The 11,135-nt window shown below is 39.2% G+C and overlaps 2 protein-coding genes across 3 annotated transcripts; one reads left to right on the top strand and one right to left on the bottom strand.

The window, feature by feature from the left end:
- Window positions 1-847: 847 nt before the first annotated feature.
- On the bottom strand, window positions 848-6,440 carry LOC145894386 (syntaxin-8-like). Of its 2 annotated transcripts, XM_082982957.1 has the most exons (8): window positions 6,335-6,432; window positions 4,306-4,405; window positions 3,999-4,093; window positions 3,818-3,937; window positions 3,551-3,678; window positions 3,375-3,467; window positions 1,723-1,824; window positions 848-1,068 (listed from the first exon to the last, which is right to left on the bottom strand). In XM_082982957.1, exons 1-8 carry the CDS (start codon window positions 6,346-6,348, stop codon window positions 1,004-1,006), a joined length of 717 nt encoding a protein of 238 aa, XP_082839083.1. In that variant the 5' UTR covers window positions 6,349-6,432; the 3' UTR covers window positions 848-1,003. The 2 variants fall into 2 exon arrangements, 1 of the variants encoding a protein (XP_082839083.1); XR_014401553.1 differs by lacking the exons at window positions 848-1,068; window positions 1,723-1,824; window positions 3,375-3,467; window positions 3,551-3,678; window positions 3,818-3,937 and having other exon boundaries at window positions 4,044-4,093; window positions 4,306-6,090; window positions 6,335-6,440.
- A 1,526-nt stretch (window positions 6,441-7,966) lies between these two features.
- LOC145895899 (uncharacterized) lies at window positions 7,967-8,956 on the top strand. The gene has a single exon (XM_082984678.1). The coding sequence runs from the start codon at window positions 7,967-7,969 to the stop codon at window positions 8,954-8,956; it is 990 nt and encodes a 329-aa protein (XP_082840804.1).
- Window positions 8,957-11,135: the final 2,179 nt, after the last annotated feature.

The raw sequence follows: 11,135 nt of genomic DNA, 5'->3' as shown, positions 1-11,135 counted from the left end.
CTGGGGGTCGGTACTGGAATAGCCAGACGTTCACACGAAGAGAACAACTTTGCGAAAGCCGAGGTAGCGACATGCAGGTAACGTGCAACCTCCTAGGAAAGTTGAGAATCTTTTCTCGAACCCGACACCTTAAAATGCTGCCAAATGCGCACTTTGGTGGGTGACGAGCGAGCTATAAGCGTCCAACTACAGGTGACAAAGACGGCGTTCGGTGCATTGATGCTGGATTGGCATTACCCTAATGCAGCCACAACCTATCATTGTCGTCTGCGCTGGGCAAGATAGCGATCAACGTGGATAATTCCGCCCACCGTGACCCATATATAGGTAGAAACTTATGTGTTTTGGGCCTGCACACAAACGGCTGCCATTTTTACAATTCAAAAACTTCGCTACTTCGTAATCATAAGTAGAACGTTTCCAAGCAAACCAAAGTTAAACAAAATTTCAAATATTTTGGAATCGTATGTACCTAATCTGCTCTTCTGGCGAAAACGTCAAAAAATTGCCACAAAATACATATCTCATTGAGAAATAAATACTGCCTATCAAAAACCACTCCATTTGCTTCTTTGTGGAGTGCTTGAAGGCACAAATTACGACAAATTTGAAATATGTAGGTTGCCAGTGGGTTTTTCTTTCTATTCGGGATTAAAGAAATCCCAATAAAAAGCTTCATCAATACAAAATATCGATCCTTGTCTTCTCAAAACTCGATGAAAATGTTAAAACTACTGCATTAATTTTCGGACTCGAACAACTTTCTGTCTAGAACACACTTGCTGACAATTATTCCCATCGAGCAAAATGAAAAGCTATAAATACACGACCAAATGGCTGGCACGCATGTTACGCAGTTAATGAGGATGACGACTTCACTTGAGAAATAAATGACAAAAGAAACAAAATAGAAGCGAGGACGAACATATATTGCAGCGAGTGAAATCGAAAATCGGGCATAAACGAGTTAAGTGCATCAGACAGGACATGACGTCATCAACAGCTACGTAGGCACGACGGCGACGACAATAATCGCGATGCCCAGAAGAATGATGACGAACCACAGGGCTGTAAAAGATGGAAGAGCGTGAAATTGAATCAAATCGAGTGACCGAGTCACCGGCGATTCACGCAGGTGGGTGTCATCAGGATGAGGACGGTGATGTATGGAGTGAATCAAGCGGGCAGGGGTGTTTGTCAAATATTCGGTTGAATGTGTTTTTCTGTTTACGCGAGAGCAGGTGTGGAATTTGCGAGCGAGATCGCGCGAAAAAAAAAACAAAATGGCGGAAACCGTTTTCTCAAGTAAAAAAATTACCACGAGTTTTTTTTGTAGATTATATGGACATTTAAGCGCAGCTTCTCGCCCGTTAAATCGAATACGTAAAGTTGTGTACAAAGTTCGACGCATTGTTGATGGTTAAAATAAATATTATCACACCACAAGAAGGGACTATGTAATTGTCCAGTAATAAACAATTTATAAGCGTTTAGTTCCGGGTTAATGTCAGTTAGTGGTAAAAAATTCAACGCATTCTTCATGGTGAAATAACCATATTAGACTAGGTTGTCTTCCAGTAATAAACAATGTACGTGCGTTTAGTTCCCGTTGTGTATGATATAATTGGCGCGGGTTCTGTGGCACTAAAATAACAGAGAAATTTTTTTGTGCCGGATAAAAGACTAGATTTTTAGGGGTCAGTACATTTTAAAACGTCTTACCGCAAGTAGAGGATTTCCGAGTAACTTTCACGACATTTTCGCTTTGTCTGTGAATTCTGGAATCGGTTTGATCAGCACGGATTACAATGTCGTCAATTAGTTCTACAGTAAAAAAATAGTGTCAGTAACAAAGAGATTATCTACAATAATGTTTTTAATAAGGATATTAAACGGATATAGTAAAAATGCAGTGCATTATATTATTTCGTACAGGCATTTAAACGTTTTGAAACAGTTGACAAAAGAAGAACCTTTCTAAATATTCCAATTAAAGACTTTGGAAGCTAAAATAACAAAGTGCACAGTTTTTGTTTAACGTTCAATTATAGCAGTTTTGAAAAAAATTTCCACCAACAATGCACTACAAAAAAACATTAAAAAGAAAAACTATGTTTTAAGTTTTATTTAAGACGTCCTGTGCGCTAAAAAGTGAAATAATGGGTCAAAAAAATCAAGTGTACCGAAGTTTAACAATACTGATGAGCTGGTGATGTACCACACCAGCAGCAAAACGTCTTGGCGCCCTCGCTATAGACAATAACTTCCCTTTAATATGACCCCGCGTAATAGACCGAAACCAAAAACTGCCACTAAAAGTGTTTTGGTTGGCGCTCCTCAATGCAACTGCTGGCCATCGTCAGAGTGCCTACATCCCAATCTGTTTTATCTGAGATATCGCAAGCGGAACGCAACAAATATTGAATTGATTTATAGAAGCCAACGTCGCGTGGCAAGCACAGGTGCAAAGGGATGTTGCCAACACAAGCCAGGAATTTATCGAAACGCAAGGGGGCCGAAAAACACGTGCCGAGGTGGTGGCGGTTTACATGTAAGCCGCTTTCTTGGAAGGTCATATGCACTTTTTCGCTAAAAATAAAATGGATATTTGGTATTAAAGCCTTCCTTAATTAATTCCCACTGGCAAATATACCGGGCACATCTCCAACTTCTGGACATTGTGCCCGAACCTTTGTACCGCTTACATTCAAACGCCTCGTGGAGATTAAAACAAGGTATGGAACACATATATATATATATATATATGTATATAGTATATATACTATTACACGCAGTCAAAAAATGATAAATTATGTTTACAAAATCCTTTCCCGTCACCAACAGCAACTACCGCACAAGTTATGTATTACTTCCTGGTGTAGGCGCCGACTTTGCAATTTTTCCGGTATGCCAAATTATTTGCCGTCATGAATTCGCAAGTATCATTCTTAGAGCTTGCAGTTTAAACACGTCGTGAATTTTGCATACCGGAAAAATTTACAAAGTCGCGCCGTCATGAATGCATCATGAATTCTCGTCAAATATTCCGTAATGAATTTCCCAAAATCATGTTAAGGCTTGTAGTTTAAAAACGTCACGCAACACAATTCTATCGCACATGCTACATGCGGTCGTTTTAAAAAATTGAATGAATGCAAATAACTGGTTGTAAGACAACCGAATGAGCTCGATGGCGTTTGTTACGTACGGTTTAAAGTTGAATTTACCGACAGTACATAACGCATGGCGAACGTCAAAAAATTTCTCGGGTTTGCGGAATAGACATGGCTTTGTAGTGCCATCAAGTGGAAGAACAAAATTAATAACTTAAACACTGGTGGGCAGTAGAGCACCAAGTCTTTTCAGAGTGTTACCTGATTGGTAATCAGCTTCACTTCCAATGTTAATGCCGATATCTTTTTGGCGTTTAAGTGTGTCAGCAAGAGCATCCAAACCAGCATCTTGGTCTAAAGAGTTGTGACACATGTTATGTTTAACATGTGAATACTTCATTATGTACTATTACATTTAGCCGCACATGATAATTTACCTTTTATAACCTGCTCTTGTCTTTTTTTAAACTCTTCCCTGGTTAATCTGGAAATGCTTTCATCACTTTCCATCCAAGGATTGGAGAAGGATTGTTCAGAGTCATGTTCAGTTGCCAATAATAATGCTCTAAACATGGCCGAACATGATATGTTACATATAATCACAAAAAAAACATCCAAGCCATTGCAAATGACAACATAACAAGCAGCATTACATAAAAAAAAACTAAAGTTCTGAAAAAAAGCAACATAACTACACATTATACCTTTCTGATTCATAAGTGCTCACTGAACCAATCCTAGCATCGGAGGCGTCATTTAGAATGCGAACTCTTGTAGTTAAAGTATCGAGCAAATTGTGTCTTCTTTCAACCTCGCCATGTGTTCTTTTTCGTGACAAATGCAAAATTAAAATCACATCCAAACCGTATACTTTCAATTTCTTACGCTGATCTTGATTTTGACGACTTCACTAAATCAAGTTTAAGCTTTTCAGTCATTCCTTTAAGATTTAAAAGATCTTTCTGAATTAAGCTGTTCAGCTGCAAAAAAAACACAAAATATTATAAATATATATATGCAGTAATATTTCATGCAATGCGGTGATTGGCAGGAAAGCCCCACTGTGCAGGTCCTTAGTTGGCGGTCACAGCTATTGTGTCAAGATTACAGGCTTAGCAGCCCAGGAAAAAATATATGAATATATATTTATTATAAATTGACATTAAACATAAAAGCACAATTTTTGTCTTACATATGTTGCATTTCTGCCTTTCCGTGATTCGATGTTGCGATCATTAATCAACTCTGCAATATCTTGACACAATTGTTTGCAACTAGAATAGTCAGCAAGCCTATTAAAGAAACATCTGTTAAAAGATCATTAATTTAGATAAATTATGGTGTACATTTCGCAGTGCTGTGTTTAATTAGTCCATAATTCAGGTAAAAATAAAATTTGTCACACCGCAAGTCAAAAAAATAAAAAGGAACAATGAAATATAGCTCTGGGCTTAAGCGTGTTAGTCAAAATAATCAGTAATGTCAACATCTGGATCAAGCAAGTCTTCTCCAAGCATTGAAAGATCTATTTCATTTAATATGAGATTCTCAAAAGTCTCCTCCAGGTCAGTTTCACCAATGAGAACAGCTCCTTGCATTCTTCCATTCAACATCACAACCTTTATGTATTCTTCGCCTGGTGTAGTCCTCAATAAAAACTCAAGACCAGAAGTGTTTTCAATGTCTTGTGCATTGTATCTTCCAAGAAGAATAACACGCTTTCCGAAAAAGTTCGTTGCATGGGCAAACAAGTCAAAGCAGATGTCTGTTGGTATTTCAAAATCAGCACTATCTGTATCTTGTTCGTTTTGGTGGTGAGAAGTTATGCATTGCGCCGTAAACATACCCATTTGCCTGGCCTGGGTCCACAGACGCATTTGGTGCCAATGTGGGGATTTGGGCCATGTGGCTGTACTACACACATCTCCTGCTGCATAGACATCTTGTAAACCAACAACTCTCATGTTCTGATCAACAATAACACCCCCATCCTCTGATTTGTTGCAGGAAAGGTTGTAAAAAATGCCAGTGTTGGGAACAACCCCAGTTGCACTGACAACAAAATCACAACCCAAAGTTTTGCCATTGGTTAGATTTAGATAAACAGGCCACAATGAACTGTCCGATTTTCTGTCAAAATCGCCGCTGACTGTACTGTCATCCAGGGAATACACTGATTTTACCTCTGATTGGTATTCGATCTTTACAGTTTTCAGCTCTTCACCTTTTCCGCTTAGTTGCAAGTTTTGATGCCAGTCTGGACCCAATGCACCACCAGTAACATGTGACGCATTTACTCGGTCAACTCCATCAAGTTTATAAGTCATCCGTCTTTTGTCAGTTACAGCGGGCGGCTTTTGATTCAACAAAATTGGAAGAAAGAATTCAGATGCACCTGGATCAAAAAATACCTGGCCGATTGCTTTGTCCCTAATCACCCAAATTACTTCACAACATTGGACTTGAAATAGAAGCTCAATTGCTATGCCACCATTACCTACAACTACAAGTCTTTCTGCATTTTGTAACTTTGAGTCCAATTCCTTGGCAGTTGCGGTGTCCCTAATGCCAATTACATTTTTGTTTTCTGGAAAAATGACATTTTGCTTTGCTCCTGTACAAATACATAATTTTGTGTACACATATTCTTTTTCATCATCAGTAACAACAACTTTTTTCTCAGTATCAATGTGTTTCACTGCACTATGAATGACTTTAATATTTGGGTGCATTTTAGAATAATCTTGTATTGAAGTTTCGGCCACATCAAATGATGTGAGAGTTCGTGTAAGATCTTGCACATTTCTGACAGCTTTTATCAGAGGAGATGCAGAAATAATGATAACCTTAGCTGTTGGGTCAAGGGCATTTAACGTTTCTGAACATGCAACACCAGAAATTCCACCACCAACCACTACATATACCGGTACACGAGTCTCCATAAAGCGTGGTTCAATGATCAGTTCTTGCTAAATATCTTTAAAACAGAAATGAAATGTTCTGAAGTGCAGTAAACTGTATATAACTGCAACAATTCACCAATGACCAAGGGAAGACAAGTGAAGTTATCATTTTATCGTGAGTTGCACTTACATTTTATTGAAATCAAAGTAGGCCTACGATTTTTACAATTCAAACAATAAACTATACGTGCATTTTCGGTCATACAAAATTGCATTTATTGATTCACTAGCACCCAAGTACACACACTCACTACTTACCAAGAGTCCGGCATATCATACAGGAACACGAAATTTATGAAATTTCCATTTTCGGTTTCAAAGTGTTGCCCAATATCCAAACAAATACAGCGACTCGCTATTGCACTGAGAAGGGGCTGTAACGTTACGGCTAACATAGGTAAGCGTCCAAGATCAGTAAACTAGACAAAATCGGTAACCTAAATACGATACTGCAGCGGCAAACAGGGAGGGTACATATTTTCATCTAAGGGGGGTAATTGAAATCATTTACTTTAAACCTTGCACTGTGTCCACGATAGGTAACTTTGTTATACGTTAGAGTAGTCACGCTATACCTTGTACTATGTCCATGATAGGTAAGTTTGTTAAACGTTAAGGTAGTCACGCTATACCTTGCACTATGTCCATGATAGGTAAGTTTGTTAAACGTTAAGGTAGTCACGCTATACCTTGCACTATGTCCATGATAGGTAAGTTTGTTAAACGTTAAGGTAGTCACGCTATACCTTGCACTATGTCCATGATAGGTAAGTTTGTTAAACGTTAAGGTAGTCACGCTATACCTTGCACTATGTCCATGATGGGTAAGTTTGTTAAACGTTAAAGTAGTCACGCTATACCTTGCACTATGTCCATGATAGGTAAGTTTGTTAAACGTTAGAGTAGTCACGCTATACCTTGCACTATGTCCATGATAGGTAAGTTTGAAAACTGAAAATAGGCTTTGACCACCTGGTATCATAATGAATTATGAATCTGACGCTCTTCTGGTGGAGAACAACAAATATACACCTTTTGTTTAAAAAAGATTGTATTTTCTGACGTTTCGCCTGTACGTACGACTAGGCTTCTTCAGAGAATAAAACAAACACAGTAGCGAAGCGAACCAACAGGGCAAAGAAATTGAGCGACGAAAAAACAAAAGGGCGTAACAGCTAAAACACAGCGGGACATAATTCAATGGACAACATCGATCATGGGTCAAACGGCCAAACATGGGAAACAAAAGTCACGAATTGTTACGGGCGAAATTGCGGAACACGGGCGAAAGTACTTTTCCATCGTTCCGATTTAAAACATTCGGTAGCGAATTAATATAATAATTTTCCACAACCAACCGTTTTGCCAAAATTGTTTCTTGTTTTCCTGAACAAATTTGTGTGGAAACTACGGACAGAAGACTGCATATCCCAACCGGAGTATCGAAGACTACACAGCAGCGACGGTGTGCTCCCAAAGTTCTACGGGTTACCCAAAATCCATAAGGAAGGTATTCCATTAAGACCGATTGTTTCTTTTGTTAACTCGCCAACCTACCAGCTATCTAAGTTCATCAGTCAAATTTTATTTCCTTTAGTTAATAGTACTGACTTTACTGTAAAAAATTCCAGAGAGTTTGTAAAGATTATTTCTGAATATAAATTACTTCCGCATGAGTGTCAAGTATCGTTTGATGTCGTTAGCCTGTTTACGTCAATTCCGACAGATGTTGCGCTCAGAATATCCTTGGACCAACTACAACAAGACACAACACTACATGAACGTACCAATCTTAAGTTAACACACATCCAAGAGGCATTACAGTTGTGCTTAGACTCGACTGTTTTCACATATAAACACGACATTTACCAACAAATTTTTGGCACCCCCATGGGCTCTCCCATTTCACCGGTTCTGGCCAACATTATAATGGAACAACTTGAGCAAACCGCTCTTGCTTCCTTCAAAACACCCCCGCGACTTTGGCTCCGCTATGTCGATGACACGTACGTCATCATAGCAAAAGACGAGGTCGCAGGGTTTCATAACCACATAAACAGCATCGAACCTTCCATTAAGTTCACCCGGGAAACACAACATGACCATAGTCTGTCATTTTTGGACGTAAACGTCACTGCAAACCCGGACGGGAAACTTACCACCTCCATTTTTTACAAGCCTACACACACTAACCGCTACTTACAATACACCTCACACCATCCGAAACATCAAAAACTCACTGTGGCCAGAACCTTATATAACAGAACGATTACACATATTGCCGATCCACACACTCGGAGGGTTGAACGCAAACACATTCGAAACGTTCTAAAACTAAACCAATTTCCCACTAACCTAAATCTCACACCCCACACACACAACAAACCCACACAAACATACACAGCATTCACTTCCATACCATATGTACAGGGAGTTTCTGAGCGGATATCAAGAATACTCAACGCCACTGGCGTAAAAGTTGCCATGAAACCGGTATGCACTTTAGAAAACATGTTTCCCAAACCTAAAGACCGTATTCCCATGCTTCAAATGACCGGTGTAGTTTACTTAATCCCTTGTCTTGATTGTAACACTGTGTATATTGGCCAGACTAAGCGCAATTTAACGTCCCGTATTAAAGAACACAAGGCAGCCATACGCAATATGGAACCCAATAAATCTGCCCTATGTGCCCACATGCTTGACACCGACCACCGTATCAATTGGAAGGAAGCAAAAGTATTAAAACAAGAAACAATTTTGGCAAAACGGTTGGTTGTGGAAAATTATTATATTAATTCGCTACCGAATGTTTTAAATCGGAACGATGGAAAAGTACTTTCGCCCGTGTTCCGCAATTTCGCCCGTAACAATTCGTGACTTTTGTTTCCCATGTTTGGCCGTTTGACCCATGATCGATGTTGTCCATTGAATTATGTCCCGCTGTGTTTTAGCTGTTACGCCCTTTTGTTTTTTCGTCGCTCAATTTCTTTGCCCTGTTGGTTCGCTTCGCTACTGTGTTTGTTTTATTCTCTGAAGAAGCCTAGTCGTACGTACAGGCGAAACGTCAGAAAATACAATCTTTTTTAAACAAAAGGTGTATATTTGTTGTTCTCCACCAGAAGAGCGTCAGATTCATAATTCATAGGTAAGTTTGTTAAACGTCAAGGTAGTCACGCTATACCTTGCACTATGTCCGTGATGGGTAACTTTGTTAAACGTTGAATAATTAACGAACTTACCTATTATGGACATAGTGCAAGGTATAGCGTGACTACCCTAACGTTGAACAAAGCTACTTATTGCGTCACAATCCAAGGTATAACGGGACTACCCTAACAATTAACGAACTTGCCTATGATGGACATAGTGCAATGTATAGCGTGACTACCTTAACGTTTAACAAACTTACCTATCATGGACATAGTGCAAGGTATAGCGTGACTACTCTAACGTTTAACAAACTTACCTATCATGGACATAGTGCAAGGTATAGCGTGACTACTCTAACGTTTAACAAACTTACCTATCATGGACATAGTGCAATGTATAGCGTGACTACCTTAACGTTTAACAAACTTACCTATCATGGACATAGTGCAAGGTATAGCGTGACTACCCTAACGTTTAACAAACTTACCTATCATGGACATAGTGCAAGGTATAGCGTGACTACCCTAACAATTAAGAAACTTACCTATCATGGACATAGTGCAAGGTATAGCGTGACTACCCTAACGTTTAACAAACTTACCTATCATGGACATAGTGCAAGGTATAGCGTGACTACCCTAACGTTTAACAAACTTACCTATTATGGACATAGTGCAAGGTATAGCGTGACTACTCTAACAATTAAGAAACTTACCTATCATGGACATAGTGCAAGGTATAGCGTGACTACCCCAACGTTTAACAAACTTACCTATCATGGACATATAGTGCAAGGTATAGCGTGACTACTCCAACGTTTAACAAACTTACCTATCATGGATACAGTGCAAGGTATAGCGTGACTACCTTAACGTTTAACAAACTTACCTATCATGGACATAGTACAAGGTATAGCGTGACTACTCTAACGTATAACAAACTTGCCTATCATGGACACAGTGCAAGGTATAGCGTGACTACCCTACCGTTTAACAAACTTACCTATTATGGACATAGTGCAAGGTATAGCGTGACTACTCTAACAATTAAGAAACTTACCTATCATGGACATAGTGCAAGGTATAGCGTGACTACCCCAACGTTTAACAAACTTACCTATCATGGACATAGTGCAAGGTATAGCGTGACTACTCCAACGTTTAACAAACTTACCTATCATGGATACAGTGCAAGGTATAGCGTGACTACTCTTACGTTTAACAAACTTGCCTATCATGGACACAGTGCAAGGTATAGCGTGATTCCCGTAACCATTAATGAAGTTACCTATCGATGACGCAGTACAGGTTAAATGATTTCAATTACTCCCCTTGGATGAAAATATGTACCCTCCCTGTTTGCCGCTGCAGTCACGTGTTTAGGTTACCGATTTTGTCCAGTTTACTGATCTTGGACGCTTACCTATGTTAGCCGTAACGTTACAGCCCTATATGATTGCACTTGTGCAGGCAATTTATTCACGTGATGGTTGGACCACAGAAACATCATGTGGTGCTTTTTGGTGCTATTTTCTCGTTTTACAAGAATAAGTGGAACTTCTTTTAACGATAAGTTAGCACCGAGTTTAACTCAAATAAGCCCCACATTCTAAAAAATTAAGACTAAATAAAACCTAATTTATTCAGCTTTCCTTTTTTAATTTTAAAGTTTGGAGGGAGTCCCGGTGATTTTTCAGAACGAAAAAATATTCCGTTAATTCCCCAGCTACATGAAGATGTTCAAAAACCCTGGACATTAAGCACATTTTGCTATTTCTCTGACGCAGATTTAAACACCAACATCCCGGACATATCAGGGAAATCTGGACGAAAACACTCGATGGTTTGGTTACACCCGGATTTGGAGACTCATTGCGACGAAGGCAGAGGGTCTCTAAAAACGTAAG

The sequence above is a fragment of the Ascidia mentula genome, chromosome 3 (assembly GCF_947561715.1).
Source record: "Ascidia mentula chromosome 3, kaAscMent1.1, whole genome shotgun sequence".
NCBI lineage: Eukaryota > Metazoa > Chordata > Ascidiacea > Phlebobranchia > Ascidiidae > Ascidia > Ascidia mentula.
Note: the sequence above shows the minus strand (reverse complement) of the source record. Positions and strands in the feature narration are given on the sequence as shown.